The sequence below is a fragment of the Suillus discolor genome (genome assembly GCF_016758755.1).
Source record: "Suillus discolor strain FC423 chromosome Unknown F5147scaffold_26, whole genome shotgun sequence".
Classification (NCBI taxonomy): domain Eukaryota; kingdom Fungi; phylum Basidiomycota; class Agaricomycetes; order Boletales; family Suillaceae; genus Suillus; species Suillus discolor.
In genome coordinates this window covers 182,581-198,838 of record NW_024541273.1, presented here as the reverse complement: position 1 = coordinate 198,838, position 16,258 = coordinate 182,581, and the positions used below count along the sequence as shown (strand labels likewise).

The following is a 16,258-nucleotide window of genomic DNA, read 5'->3' as shown; positions in this document are numbered from 1 at the left end:
TTCTTTACTCTTCAAGTGATGTGTAAATTCTTCGCTAGTGAACTCTCCCTGCGATTTGAGCGGAGATGTTTAACCTTTGCATTGAGTTGGGTGTTAGCCCAGGCTTCAAACTTAGTATAAGCATCAAAGGTCTGGTCCTTTGACTTCAGAAGGTAAAGGTGTGTGAAATGCATGTAGTCATCTGTAAAGGACACAAAGTACTCCTTCTGACCGGGAGTTCAAACAGGTGAAGGGCCCCAGAGGTTGCTGTGGACCTTGTTGCCAAAGTTTTCATGTCTTGGCGGGTCTTGGACCTTTCTGATGGGCTTGTGCATTGCCTTGGCATATTTGCAGGACTCGCAACTGTCCATCGTCTTTTTTGCCACATCAAGATTTATTCCAGTAATCACACCGTCATGGATCATTTGTGTGATGGTACTTGGTGCCATGTGCCCTAGTCTGGCATGGACTTCCCACATGGTGAGTACTTCTTTTACAGCTGCTGCTCTGGTGTATGGTCTCTTTGACCCTTTTACACTATATAAGCCCTTATTCACCAGAATCTCTCCCAACAGCTTCTTTTTATCATTGAATATCTTGCAGGAGCTCTCATGGAATAATGCGCCATATCCAGCTGCAGTAAGTCAGCTGATTTAAAAAAAAAAAAATCCAATCATTGTCCAGTTGGGGTATTGTACCCTATGTAGGACATTTCTATCTAAGAAAGGGGGACACCTGTGTCCCCGCCGTGTCTCCTACTCTGCAAATGCCCTGGGGGAGGGTTGACCTCCCCCAGTCCACCATTCCTGCTGGCTGTTTTAGATGCACGAGTCTGCTACTCCACGGGGCCGTATTGATACATTTTGTGTGTGTGTGCCTGTCTTAGGTTGGGAAATATACATGTACTCAGATCACCGAAGCGAAGTTGGCTAATTGACACAAGAGTCATGCTCATCTTAGGTGTGTATAGGACATCTTTCAGCAATATACATGTACTGGAGTTTCTGTTTGGCAACAGAATCATAATGTTGCCCTTGCCGATTGCTTGAAAGGTATGTTTGTCAGTGGTTGTTATTGGCTTTGGGACTATGTTGACGAAGTCTTGTAACAAGTCACAGTATAATGACATATGTTGTGATGCACCAGAGTCAAACAGCTCAATTCACTGTTCTTGGCTATGGCTCAAGCTTGTTAGCATCAAGTATGTGAGTGAGGTTTGTTTGTCTGTTCCTGCAGTTTCATGTGCTGTCTTACTAGGATGTGATTGGCAATAAAATTACCAGTTCTCACTATCCTCCATGGTCAACAGTTGATAATGTGGTCATTCATGGGAGGAGGCGTAAATAGCTGGTCTTTCTAAACAAACTTCTAATGACTTGAGGTGGGTTGAGGCAGTGACCGTTAACTGGCTTGACGCAGTGCTTAGGTACTTGAAGGTTGATAGTTTGTTAACTGGCTTGATGCAGTACCACAATGCTACTAGAAGAGGATTGCAAAGGTGTGCAATATGAAGATGGATATATGAATCACAACAGTATACAATGAATCAGAGTAATATCTTGTAAAACACTCCCTATTCTCAAAAATTAGAGGAGATCAAACTAAGCCTCTAACACAATCGAATCAACCAAAATATGTGGTTTCAAAACTAACTTCTCTGCTGCTTAGGCACTCACAATAAGTATGACGCAGAATCAGAACAGAGTGCACCTTCTTGATGTAGTCTTAAAGCAGCCAAGCTTCCTAATCGTTAAAAATATGTAAATTCTCCCAACAGAAAAGGTATCCTGTGTTGTAAAGAGAATGTGACGAAACTACAACTAGATGACTGATAACCATGTACCAGCTAGTGTAATTCAAGGATTGGCTCAAGGTAGGCCTCAGAAGATCAGTATGTTGTGGGAAATGATGACAAAAGAATGGAGGGAATAAACTAATATTCACTCAGATGTTCACACAAATATAGGGTGAGAAATTCAAGTAGATACTCAAATCCTCCTCCCTCTCTCTAAAAGAGGGATGTCTGTCCTCTCAAAGGAAGCTTATTTCAAAAGGGAGATTGTCATTATTCAGAGGGTAAACTGGGTCCCTTATATGCTACTCTAAATGTGGCTGTGTAACTATCTAATTAAGGAAATATGAATCATAGTGACTCAGACAGAAAAATGAGTCATAGTTGAAATGTCCCATGATGACTTGTTCACTTCTCAAATATTCCCATCCATTAACTTTCTTCCTTCAGTTTCCTGACTAATCCATCTCATCTTACTAATCCATTTCATCTGACTAAGCCATTGATCACACATGAACTGTTGAAATGTTGGAATGTTACCATAAATGTGTTTCAGAACATACAGACAAAATGTGAAGAATTGTAAAAAAACAGTCATAAGATTGTGAGAGAATGCTGAATAATGTGTTGTGGTATGTTTGGAACTTATCTTCAAACTGGATAAGTGTTAATTGATTATTATGTAGTATTATGGGTTTGTTATGTCTGAGAATTACTCAAATCAAATCATAATGTGTTTATAGAAAATTCTTAGTAATTTCGTAGAATAAAGCAGAGAACATCAAAGCTCAAAAGTAGCCATGACCATGCACAAAACAAGTTTGGTGTGTGTCAGCGCTAACCAAACACCTTCAAGCTCGTCGTCTTTCGCCTTGTCTTTGGCACTGGCAGCCATTTCAGGTTTCTTGTCCTTGCATTTCCCATCTAATCTCCCTTTTGTTACGCTGACCGTTGGTCGGCGTGTGCGAACTAGGATAGGTCTTCTCAGCGACGACTCGAGTGAGTCTACTGAAGCTGAGCGTGGTCTAGCCTTGACGGAACGTCAAGGATTCCTCCGGCGATCTCGGTAAGACAGCGCTCGTCGAGATGCAGGGCTAGCGGATACGTGCTAAGTCGTATGGGGGCGACTTAGAAGTGCGGTCTCACACAAGGAAGCTGGTAAGCTTAGATGAGCAAGTTCTGGGGATGAACCTAGTAGATTAAAGTAAAGTCTAAGTACAATAATCTGTGTCTACTTATAGGGAAGTACTACAAGTATTCTAGCTCAGTCTGTAATCAATAGTATATCGTAAATCTATGATAGCCAGACATGAGGTTCAGATAAGATACATGAGGCTTAACCTCTGATCAAGCATGCTGCGCCAAGGGCAGCTGCGCATAGGTACAGGAAGCGCCAAGCGCGCTCCGGATCTTCATGAAGCGACATGTGGTATGCATGCGCTGATCTAGGGTGACCATGAGGCGTACAGCCTCCATGGATCAGGTACAAGGCCATCTAGGCCAGGGGCGGGTCATAGCGCCAGGGGCGGGGTCGTAGCGGTCCAGACCACTGTCTTTCTGGGCGCGGGCGGCGCACCGCCGCGCGGGGAGTCTAGCAGAGCGGGGGCAGGCGTAGGCAGAGCAGGGGCTCTTGTAGGTGTTACAGATGCCTGTAACACCTTTTCCACTTGCTCCTCCACTGCCAGGGCCTCTGCAATCCTTTTGCATGTGCCCGTACTTGCCACAGTTATGGCAGTTTTCTTTTATCCTTTGAGTATGCTGACCCGAATTTGTGTTGTAGGCAGTGTTGTCATTCGAGGATCCAGCCTTCTTTGATTTTGAGGCCCAGCGGTCGTATTCATCAACAATAGTCGACATCAATATATCAGAGGTGAGTTTGACGCTCGATACTTTAGCAGATGCTGTCAGTGCTGATAAATGTGGGTTGTAGGACACTGGTAGCGAGCTCATAATCATAGCCATGAAGCTTTCATTGGAAGGTGCATGTCCCAACGAGGACAGTGGTTCTTTGATCATTCGCATCTTGTCAAAGTGATCTCTGATGTTTCCTTTTTCAGTGCACTTCTGGTCCTGGAGCTTTCGCAATAGCTCCATGGACACCACACGCAAACACTGCTCAAACAGGCTCAAGAGGTGCATGAATATTTTCTTTGTCATGTCTAAATTTTTGATTTGAATAAACAGTGAGTCAGGGATCATCCCTGCTATCTGCTGTTTTGGTATGGCCTGGCCCATGCGCCATTCTTTCAATTCCATTTTATATATGCTAACCTCTTTTACTTTGTCCGGCATAGCTAGTACCACGACACTCCTCTGCTAGGCAGTGTTAGGCAACTGCATGGGTATGGGTAACCCGCACGGGTCATAGGTAAGGGTACACCTAGGGTACAGGTGGGGGTTGCCTTTCACAGCACCCATACCCGCGCACAGGTTAGACCATCCAAACATCAGCAGCAAGCACTCAGTACGATGGGCATACAACTCACTGGATGCCACATCACCATTCACACCCCCACCCCCACCATTCACGCCGGCATTGGTGCATACCCCAACACCACCAACACCAATGACCACCACACTGCATCCAACACCACTAGCACCATGCACAAATGCCCAACACACACCAGCAAGTGCTGACGTGGCACAAACACTTGCAGACAACACCAGGATGCTGAAGATGAGAAAAGGATGAGAGGTGGCACTCATTCTTACTTGCATGCAGTGTATGTAGACTCGACTCTGGATAGGGAGTCACAGTGAGTGAGTGTGTTGATCCTCCTTCAAGCTTGAGCCACACTGATCCAAGTTGTTGCACACCGTTTGCAGTGAATGAGTGTGTCAATCCTCCTTCAACTCGAGCCATGCTGATCCAAGTTGTTGTCTGCCATTCACAGTGTGTCGATCCTCCATCAAGCTCAAGCCATGCTGATCAAAGTCATTGCCCACTGTTTGCAGTGTCTTAATGAGTCCTTTTTTACAATCATTTTTTTTTGATATTTCTAACTTAATATTTATATGTACTACCTGCAGGTAAACCCTGCACAGGTGCGGGTGAAACACCTTCACCATCTGTAATACTGCCCCCAGACGACGTCCCCCACGCACAGATCATGTACCTATTATCAGCATCCTGGACCTCAAAATCCCTCATGCCTCAACAACGATCACTGCCAACTTCCGAGATGTAGACTGGACAACATTCAATGGCCAACTCCAAACCAACCTCAGTGAATACCCGGAACCAAAACCCATTACATCCATAGAACAATTCCAAGCCACAGCCAACAACCTCAGCACCACCCTAAAAAGAACCATTGAAAGTAAAGTCCCCAACACGAAACCCAGCCCTCATGCAAAATGCTGGTGGACAAAAGAGTTAACATTAATGTTAAAAAGAAAGATGAGCTAAGTGGACTATCCTACAAGATGCGTGGACTGCCTGATCACCCTGTACACGAGGAACACCATAAATACCGCAACCAAGTCACTGAAGCCATCCAAAAAACAAAACAAGAACACTGGATAGAATTTCTCGAGGAACTAGACACTGACAGTATATACACCACTGTAGCACTGGAGCTCACGCTGAACACATATTCTCTCATTTCTCGATACACGTCCAATGCCTGTTATGCACTAATGTAACCCAATGCTGACCCGCACAACCCGATGCAAACCCGACACTTTGACTAGCGGACCTGACGTTTCGGCCGCATCAGACCCGATATTTTCCCGCGCTCTTGTCCTATCCATGTCCTGTCTTGTCTTGCTAGCCCCACTAGGTGCATAGTTGATTGTTTCTCACATTACTCACGTCGTAGCAAGCGCTATTACATGTTTTCCCATCATCCACAGCGCCTCGTGTTTATTTACATGTACTTTGGACCTGAAATCGTCGGCTGCTACTTTCGCCTATGGCCTTCCGGATTTCTACGTACTTATATATATATTGGACTGACTACGAGTATTTTCATTATCCAAGTAGTAGGGAGCCGTTCCCCGATACTTAGTGGTCAAACCCGATATTTCGTAGTTCCCAGTTGACATTGCGAATATTACCGCTCTTTCTATCCGAAATACCCGCAGTTATCATATATCCGCATACCGCTCGCTTTCCCGACATTTGCTATCGCCCTTGCCGCTAACCCGCTAAACCCGCACCCAAAACCCGCTAACCTGAAACCTGAAAACATCGGACCCGACGCTTTGGCATCGGACATCGTAGATATACCTTCGGACTTTGTTTCCCGCACTCGGACTTTTGACTGTTTTATCATTTCACTAACTACAGACCAATCCAATAGCTAACCCCTCGGGTCGAATGCACTTGTCTTGCAAGTAAAGCAGACTAGGCTGTGCACGACCACAACATTTTTATATTGCTGGCTACTTACTTCGTGTAGTGCCCAGCAATTGTTGTATCTCTACACCGCTAACAAGTTTATCACTAGACCATATGGAGATGGAAGCAGGACAAGCATCCCAGTACTCAAGACCAAAGACACCAATGGCAATCACACAGAAGCTGTCATGAACAAGGGCAAGAGTAAAGCCCTAGCCGAAGCCTTCTTCCCTCCTCCTCCGAACTCTAGCGCTGTACCAGCTAATTTTGAATATCCAGACCCGATCACACCATTCACTGCCATCACAGAAGAACAGCTCATCCGCATGATCAACAACACCAGCCCGTATAAAGCACCAGGACCAGATGGAATATGCAACATTGTCTTCAAACGCGCGCAACATATACTGACCCCATACCTCCTTCATCTTTTCAATGCAGTATTCTCCCTCAAGACATACTTCAACCCATGGAAAGAATTCACCACAGTGGTACTGCGCAAACCTGGTGAAGCAGACCACTCAGTTCCAAAGGCCTATCGCCTGATTGCTCTCATCAACATGACGTGCAAACTACTGACAGCTCCAATAGCAGAACAAGTCACTCAGACAATAGAACACCATAACCTCCTCCCCAATACTCACTTCGGAGGCCAACCAGGATGCACCACCACTGACTCACTGCACTTACTCGAAACCACAGTCAAGAATGCATGGTGGAACAACAAGGTCACTTCCATCCTATTCCTTGACATCGAAGGTGCCTTTCCCAACGCAGTCACCAATCAACTAGCTCACAACATGCGAAAATGCCGCCTACCTCCAGAAATAGTAGACTTTACAGTTAGAATGCTAACAGGCCGGAAAACACAGCTAAAGTTCAATGATTCCCTCTCCAACTGGATAGAAGTATGCAATGGTATAGGTCAAGGAGACCCTCTTTCTATGATTGCCTACCTCATATACAATGCTGACCTAGTAGACATTGCTAACCCCCGCAACAACGAAACAGCCCTAGCTTTTGTGGATGACACAGCATTCATAGCAATTGGACCAACATTTGAAGACACTCACTGCACCCTCAAGAGCATGATGGAAAGGCAGAACGGAGCACTCCAATGGTCACGTGAACATAACTCAAAGTTCAAGGTCAATAAATTTGCACTAATCGATTTCACCCACAGCAGAACCTGCCATCGCCCCCCACTAATTATACAAGATACTGTCATCTCCCCTGCTGAGCACCACCATTGCCTAGGCCTACTCATTGATCAAGAGCTAACATGGAAACATCACACAGGATATGCAATTGCCAAAGGCACAAAATACACCCTCCAACTCCACTGTCTATTGAAACCATCCAATGGAATATCTGAAAAGCTCATGCACAAATTATACCTTACAGTAGCTGTCTCAAAGTACACATATGGTGCCGATGTATGGTTTTGCCTGACCTTCAACACAGAGACAGGAATGGAGAAAAGAGAATCCAAAGGAATTGCACAGAAGCTAGCTAGAGTCCAATGGATCACTACACTGAGTATCACTGGTGCCATGAGAACAACTGCTACTGACATTTTAGACGCACACTCCAACCTGCTCCCTGGATCAATGCTCCTCCAACGCACATGCCATCGTGCAGCTATCTGACTAGCCACCCTACTGACACGCCACCCCCTACACTCTCACCTCCAGCACATCATTAGGCATTGCAACACCCACCGGCACTGCTCATCACTCCACAATCTCATCTCCATGTTCCGAATATACCCAAACAACACAGAAACCCTAGATCCCATTCAACGATCCAACGCTAGCCAGAAAAAACACCTTCAAGATACACATAACACCAAAAGAGAAGGACACCATCAAGGGACAAAAAGAACTGACAGACAAGATACAGATCTTCACAGATGGCTCCAGACACAATGGAGGAATAGGAGCAGCTGCAGTACTAATACATGAAGGCCAAGCACCCCACACCCTCAAATATCATCTAGGTCTGATCGCTTCTTGGACCCGAACCAGGTGGCACCCCGACAAGGACCCCGGAACCCAACCATCAACATCGCGCCCGACAGCGCCAAGGACGCCAAACAGCGGCCCCAACGCTGCAACCAACACAGGATCCTCATCAATCCGAAACCAAGAACCAAGGTATACCCAACCAAAAACAGCAAACATGGCCCCAACCAGCACAACAAACCCTCCAACCACCTCCCAACCAACACGCATGAACAACCGTAAAACAACCGCAAGCAAACCATTACTAACTATCAGCAAATCTAATGAAGAACACGCCCTAGGGACGGGTATAAGAACCGATGTCAACTCAATGAACTCGGCAAGGAAAATCCTATCAACTCATGGCTTAGTACTACCAACAGCAGGCAACATGCTTCAGCCAATAGCAATGGCCCTGTTTGAGTTCAGCATCTCAGCCAACCTAGGAGCAACCCACATCGACATCCTTCGAGCAATGGCCTTTGTACTGCTGGAAGTTGACCATGAAATTGATGTCTCAAGTATCGTAAAGAAAGTTCAAGCCTTGATGGGAGGACCAGTGGCCACACTGGACGAGAAGATAGAAGAGCTAGAGAAAGTCATAGAGAAGCACAAAACAACGCTAGAATATACAGCGTCAGAGGTAAGCAAACAGTTAAACTCTGTAGTACTCAAGGTATCCCACGCAGCCGAGAACACTGCGACACCGCAACACGTCCCGACCACGAATGAAGGAACAGCTGGAAAGAAAGACCAGAGATCATACGCGACAGCAACCAAGGAAGGAATCCCGGCACCCCTGATCAAGGCCTTAGCTCGCAATGAAGCCCAAGGACGCCAAATACTCTTAGAAAGGCGCTCACCAAACTTCACCAACATGCTCATCAATCTCACAGAGATCCAGCTGGTCGCGAAAGCAAACCTAGCGGTGGAAGCCATGGAAAAAGAAGAAACTGACGTACCACAGAACATCAAGTTCATCTCAGCCAGACGCCTCCCCCATGGAGGCGTATTATATGAACTAGACTCAGCAGAATCAGCTTCCTGGCTCAACAACCCACCAAACCGCAGCAAATTCCTCGAAGGTTTCGGAATTGAAGTCGTACTCAGAGACAGAACGTACCATGTCATAGTGGAGAACGTGCCAATCAGCTTCGTGCCAGAACAACCGGCAGCATTAACTGACATTGAACAGAAAGCAGGAATGAAACCCAAGGCAATATCAAAGGCAAGATACATCAAGCCGATCAACAGACACAACCTGGACCAGCGAACGGCCCACGTCATCATCACCTTCAACACCAAGGAAAGCGCCAACCAAGCAATCAGATTTGGCCTCTCGGTCGCAGGTAAGAAAGTATATGCCAGGAAACTGATTACGGAACCTTCCAGATGCCTTAAATGCCACTCCTTCGACGGTTCGCACATGGCCAAGGACTGCCCACAGGAGGAAGACACCTGCGGGACATGTGGCGGATCACACAGGACCTCCACCTGCACAATAAAGGACCAAAGTGACTTCTACTGCGTGAACTGCAACATCCAGGGCCACGCCACCTGGAGTAGAGACTGCCCAACATTCAACGCAAAGTGGAACACTCACAAGAACCGAAATGCAGAATCTACATACCGCTACTACCTAACTGATGACCCCCTTACCTGGGAGAAGGTATCAAATTCAGACACCGAATGGAACGATCAAGAAGAAGCGCAAACAAGACCACCCCAACCCCAGCCCCCCCAACCGCAACCAACCCAAAGGTACCTGCCGCCAAGAGACAGGTCTGATGAGTGGCGCACAGCTACAAGACAACAGAGACCGCTGTAGGGATTCATTTCTGGCTGGGCTTGCAGAGACTGTTTTTACCTTAGTGTTATGTTTGCACTTTTGTAGCTTACATAATCAAGTTATCTTTTCACCAGTTACCAGTATGAGTCTGAGTACTCAGCAAGTTTTCATGATATTTCCTCTTCTCTGAGCCTTGAGCCTGGTCCAGAAACCCTTTAGGGTCGAATAGCAGCTAGGTTCTGCAAGACCCAACATTGTTCAGACTCACCATCTGAATAGTTGTACCTTCACCGCAAAGGACCACCACCAACAACCAGAACCCCAACCATGTCCCACTAGGAGGACAATTGAGAATAACAGACATGTGGGCCTCGCAACCGCGGCTCCAACCGGCTCCAACCCAGCAATGCCCTCTGAATCCAAGCAATGACCCAACACCCAGCGACACCAGCACCCAGTCAGCGACATCCTGATGAACACCACCACCAATGGGAGAGTATAACCCAGGCAGATGGAGTGACAACCAAGACTTTGAATAAATGCCTGTACAACCCAACGACCAACCACCGGCAAGGGACAACCTCAGGATATGGCAACAAAATCTTAGAAAATCACTCCCCACTGAAGGTACAACAATTCAGATGGTGAGTCTGAACAATGTTGGGTCTTGCAGAACCTAGCTGCTATTCGACCCTAAAGGGTTTCTGGACCAGGCTCAAGGCTCAGAGGAGGGGAAAATGTCATAAAAACTGCTCAAGACTCAGACTCATACTGGTAACTGGTGAAAAGGTAACTTCATTATGTAAGCTACAAAGTGCCAACATAAGGTAAGGTAAAAACAGTCTCTACAAGCCTAGCCAGAAATGAATCCCTACACCGCCTGGGAACATATGTTAAAAAACCTGGACCTTAACATGTATGATATCACCTGCATACAAGAACCCTATTTAAACCCGGTAAAGCTCGCTAACGCCTCCAACCTTAGACAATACTGGGGTGTATTATACCTGTCAAACCACCATTCCAGCCCCGACAGAATGCAAGTCATCATGTTAGTCAACAAGAAACTCTCGAAGAATAACTGGCACATCGTAATGATCAAATCACCAAATGTAATGGTGGTCGAGCTAGTGGGCGACTTTGGAAAGGTGTGCATGTACAATATTTATAACGCCTGTGACAATGACAACACCCTGCACTTTCTCGAAAGACACATGGCCACTGAGCACAACACCAGACAGGCCTGAGTGCAACGCATCGCTCAAGGTGAACAGGAGGAAAAACCAGAGTATATAATGTGGATGGGCGACTTCAACCGCCACCATCCTATGTGGGAACCACAACATAACACCCACTTATTCACCGCGGCGAACCTCAATGCCACGGCTGTACTAATAAACTTATTATCTCTGTATAATCTTGTACAGGTATTACCACTGGGAACAGCCACCTTAGAAGCATCGAACACAAGAAACCTCACACGTCCAGACAACACCTTTTGTTCAATGCAAATGGAACAGATGGTCACTCAATGCAATGTCAAACTGCAACTCCGCCCGGTCATAACAGACCACTTCCTGATCATAACCGTCCTAGATCTAGAACCTGAACACGCCATATCAACGCCTAAGCACAACTACCGGGAGACCGACTGGAAGAAATTCAGAGAACACCTATCAGACAAGCTAAGTGCCATCCCCCCTCCAGCAGAACTCACGACCCACACACTGTTTGAACAGGCTCTGGCAGCACTAACAAGTAGTATAACAGAGACAGTGGAAGCCAAGATCCCAAAAACCAACTCCTCCCCATATGCCAAATGTTGGTTGTCAAAGGAACTAGACACAGAACGAAGAACGGTCCACAGGCTGGCAAGAGAGTCGAGGAAACTCCAAGCAAGACAAAATGACCCAATCCATGAGGAGTACAGATCAGCATGCAATAGATTCTCAGAGAGTATCAAACGAGCAAAGGTAGACCACTGGAATGAATGGATGGAGAAACTGACACCGGCAGGAATTTGGACCTTCCACAAATACACCGCAAGCAATCCAGCCAACCAAGTCCACACAAGAATAAAGACATTACAGGACCCGAGGGCCGACGGCCAAATCGGAGCAACTCAAGACAACGCTCGAAAGAGCAAGCTACTCTATAACGTCTTTTTCAGACCGCCAGTGGAAAACAACTATGTTGACCCAGAATTCGCCTATGACCCACCGATATGCGACTTCGAGCCCATCACGGACCAGCAAGTGTATCGTGCAATAGCCAAACTAGCGTGCCTCACAAAGCCCCTGGCCTGAACGGCATACACAACATAGTCTTCACTCAGTGTGCAGATCTGTTAGTCCCATACATGTCGCCCATCTTCCGCGCTACATTCAAGCTCGAAATCTATCCCAACGATTGGAAATGCTCATCGACCATTGTCTTAAGGAAGCCAGGGAGACCGGATTACAGTGTTCCGAAAGCTTACAGACCAATCACACTACTAGACACCATGGCTAAGATTTTATCCTCTTGCGTAGCAGATGACCTGACGTACATTGCAGAACAACACAGCCTACTCCCAGCAACGCACTTCGGTGGAAGACCAGGCAGATCAACGGTAGATTCACTCCACCTACTAACGAAATTCATCACAGATGCCTGGGTGTCGAAGGAGGACCACGTCTCACTACTATTCCTTGACATGAAAGCCACTTTCCCAAGCGTAGTCACCAACAAGCTCCTGCACATTATGCGGAAGAAAGGCATACCGGAGCAGTATGTCGAGTGGTACAGAAGGAGACTAGCAGACAGAACCACCTACCTCTTCTTCAACGACCACCAGTCCAAACTCTTCAACGTGTCAGACGGCCTTGACCAAGGCTGCCCGCTGTCATCAATAGCCTTCATATTCTACAATTCAGATGTACTAGAAGTTGCTGACCCTAACCCACGCAAAGGAGAGTTAAGCTTAGGCTTCCTCAATGACGTTGCGCTGGCAGCCAGAGCCACATCATATGCGGAATCAAATGCCAAACTCAAGACTATGATGGAGAAACGAGGGGGTGCACTGGAGTGGAGTGAGCAACATCATGCTGAGTTCGAGCTTGAGAAAACTGTGCTAATATGCTTATCAAGGAAACACATACCAAGTGAGGAGAACCCCTGCAAAACAGTATCAGAACCATGACCCGCCATCACTATCTGCAGCCACACCATTCAACCATCCAAGTCCCACAAGTTCCTGGGAATGGTAATAGACGAAAATCTCAACTTCAAAGAACACGCTGTAGAGACTCATGCCTCTCATTGTGCAATATGGCAGTTTTCACTGGGGAGTACATGGCACGAACTTGTAGCATCACTCTGTGTGCTACCTGCAGCTATCTCTATATGAGGCGCAGCTTTCCCGCGCAATGCGCGCCATGCGCGCGTACCTTTCCCGCGCTTCACGATGTATATGCGCGCGCGCTTTCCTGCGCTTGAGCGCCCTATAGCGCCAGCCATCCGGAAGCATCCATCCACTGTCCACCAAGTTCCCTAGTGCGTATATTTCCATTTCTCACATTTGCTTATCGTTCCATCCTTATTTTTATCATGGACCCTTACTTACATATATCTTTACATACCTTACTCGGTAGCGCTTCGGCTCCGCATGACAGCGCTTAGGCGCCATACTTAAGCGCCAGCAGTACATACTATGACTTACTCACTTACTCTCCCACCAGAACGACAGAGGACTTACTGGTTACTACCCACTATTTACCTAGCAGAACATAGTAGAAATCTATTTGTTTACACCTTGCATCTCCCTTCTCTTGTCTTACATCATATCGTCACCTAAGCAAACTCACTCTTACTCTCTCTTGTTTCCGCATACACGCGCGCGCATTCCCGCTGAAGGTTCAACGATACAGCGAGGCACGAACAATGCTCCTGACTGTATCTATAATTGTTGTAAGGTCGCGCGTTGCCTAGTCTGCTATACTTGAGACGACAAGTGCGTTCGACCCTAAAGGGGAAGCGAGTGCAGCAAGGATCTAGAGGTATGCGCTGAAAGCGCTACTGGTTGGCCAATGCGAAGCGCGAGAAAGCGCAGGTGCGCGCAAGGCGCGGGAATGCGCGCGTGTATGGCGCAAAGCGCAGGAAAGCGTGCGCGTGTATACAGATATGAGAGAGAGTAAGAGTGAGTTTGCTTAAGTGGTGATATGATGTAAGACAAGAGAAGGGAGATGCGAGGTGTAAACAAATAGATTTCTACTATGTTCTGCTAGGTAAATAGTGGGTAGTAACCAGTAAGTCCTCTGTCATTCTGGTGGGAGAGTAAGTTTGTAAGTAAGTATGTACTGCTGGCGCTTTAAGTATGGCGCCTAAGCGCTGTCATGCGGAGCCGAAGCGCTACCGAGTAAGGTATGTAAAGATATATGTAAGTAAGGGTCCATGATAAAAATAAGGATGGAACAATATGCAAATGTGAGAAATGGAAATATACGCACTAGGGAACTTGGTGGACAGTGGATGGATGCTTCTGGATGGCTGGCGCTATAGGGCGCTACAGCGCGGGAAAGCGCGCGCGCATATACATCGTGAAGCGCGGGAAAGGTACGCGCGCATGGCGCGCATTGCGTGGGAAAGCTGCGCCTCATATAGAGATAGCTGCAGGTAGCACACAGAGTGATGCTACAAGTTCGTGCCATGTACTCCCCAGTGAAAACTGCCATATTGCACAATGAGAGGCATGAGTCTCTACATCTCCCAGGGACTTAAATTCTGAGTGTCCCCACTCAGCGCGTGTGTGGTGAGGATCTCAAGTGATAGTATGCGAGTACGATGCATGTACGATGCTTGGGTTGTTGGGCGATGAATGTGCACGCATAGGAATGTATCACATGATATGCACGAAGCGCGGGAATGCGCAGGTGCGCGCGAGGCGCGAAGGTGCGTGAAAGTGTGCGCGCATATGCGCTCGAGGCGTGGGAATGCAGCATAGCATGGCGAATTGCAAGGGTGACTCTGGTGTGAATAATGCACCATGGGTGTGAGGCGATGATGTGAGAGTGATATGGCTGTGGTGTGCGAAGCGTGGGCGAGGCGCGCACGTATGGCGTGAAGCGTGGGAGAGTGCGCGCGCATAAGGCGCGAGAACATGCGTGAGTGTTGCATGCGCTGCATTATGTGGGGGTGCAAGGGGCTGTTGCACAATGATCTCTGAGTCCAATATGCGTGCATGAGCATGATGCGAAGTGGTGCGGTCCAAGAGCGATCCAATCCATGTCCAAACCAAGTCCTGCTAGGTGCGCTAAATATTAGGTGCTAAAGGTTTGAACAGCATGAGTAAAACTTTATGCGAAAATATGAAGAGAAAACAGTAAACTTTGCGGATGTCCTATCCGGCTTGTCTTCTTCGTGCGGCTGTCGACATCTACACCTTCCTATGAGCAAGGCGCGGGAAGCGCACGCGCACGTGAGGCGCATGGGTGCGGGAAGATTGCGCGCATATCTGCGCGTTCTAAGGTAAAAAGAGCATGGTGCCGCGTCATGCATGCGAAGAGAAAATAATATCCTATTGAGCTAGGCGGGCACAATCTAAGGTTGTTTTGGTGTTTTTTCTTCTATATTCTTCTAGGCGATCCCTATATGCATATATATCTGTGTGTTATTAGTCCTTTGGATGGTGTTATAATGAGAGAAATTAAAAATGAAAGAGCACTGGACGAAACCCAGGGTAAAACGAACGGTATCCTATGAAACAGCAATGGTATGTGTTTTTCTTTGGTGCGCAGCTGAAGCGCTTGAAGCGCGTGGTGTGTGTGGCATAGGCGAGGGTCAGAAGGCGCAAGGCTGGCGCGCTTGGGGTGCTTGGTTCCTCTTCATCAAGCCTTTTTGATTGTGACTCCGAGGCGGGCTAGTAACTGGCAGAATGAATTCCTGCACAACGCGCTGCAGGTTGAAGGCGCGCCAATGGGAGGCGCTGCAAGGGGTGTAGAGGTGCTCTACAAGCTGATAGGATGTGCGCGCCTTGGGGCGATTTCGCGCGAATTTGATTATATTGGCCGAACACGCGAGGAACGGCCATTTCTCTGCAAATGTGTTAGCGAGAGACATATATAGTTCGGAATTAGGCGCAAATGTTGCGTGAATGGGCTGTAAGGGTGGTTTATCAAGGCGCAATAGGCGCATAGGTGAAAGAGAATAGTGCACGTCAGGGTGTGCAGGAACGAAATTGTCATGGTAAGCAAAAACATGAAGAATGCGAATAAATGTGGAAAGTGCGAAGTTGAAGATGATGATGGGGGAGTTAGGCGCATATGTATGTGTCCGGCGCGCGCCTAAGTCGCGCCTGGATGGCTGATTGGAATATA

At 47.2% G+C, this 16,258-nt stretch overlaps 4 protein-coding genes across 4 annotated transcripts; 2 read left to right on the top strand and 2 right to left on the bottom strand.

The window, feature by feature from the left end:
- Positions 1-218: 218 nt before the first annotated feature.
- On the bottom strand, positions 219-614 carry F5147DRAFT_576678 (uncharacterized protein; the record flags this gene model as incomplete). The annotated part of the gene is made up of 1 exon (XM_041431339.1): positions 219-614. A coding segment is annotated over one exon (396 nt), but the record flags the coding sequence as incomplete, so codon positions are not given.
- Positions 615-985: 371 nt separating this feature from the next.
- F5147DRAFT_561916 (uncharacterized protein) lies at positions 986-1,135 on the bottom strand (the record flags this gene model as incomplete). Its single annotated transcript, XM_041430604.1, has 1 exon — positions 986-1,135. A coding segment is annotated over one exon (150 nt), but the record flags the coding sequence as incomplete, so codon positions are not given.
- An 8,248-nt stretch (positions 1,136-9,383) lies between these two features.
- On the top strand, positions 9,384-9,779 carry F5147DRAFT_553589 (uncharacterized protein; the record flags this gene model as incomplete). The annotated part of the gene is made up of 1 exon (XM_041430453.1): positions 9,384-9,779. A coding segment is annotated over one exon (396 nt), but the record flags the coding sequence as incomplete, so codon positions are not given.
- A 1,040-nt stretch (positions 9,780-10,819) lies between these two features.
- F5147DRAFT_576667 (uncharacterized protein) lies at positions 10,820-11,152 on the top strand (the record flags this gene model as incomplete). The annotated part of the gene is made up of 1 exon (XM_041431337.1): positions 10,820-11,152. One exon carries the CDS (start codon positions 10,820-10,822, stop codon positions 11,150-11,152), a length of 333 nt encoding a protein of 110 aa, XP_041293038.1.
- Between the last annotated feature and the right edge of the window lie 5,106 nt (positions 11,153-16,258).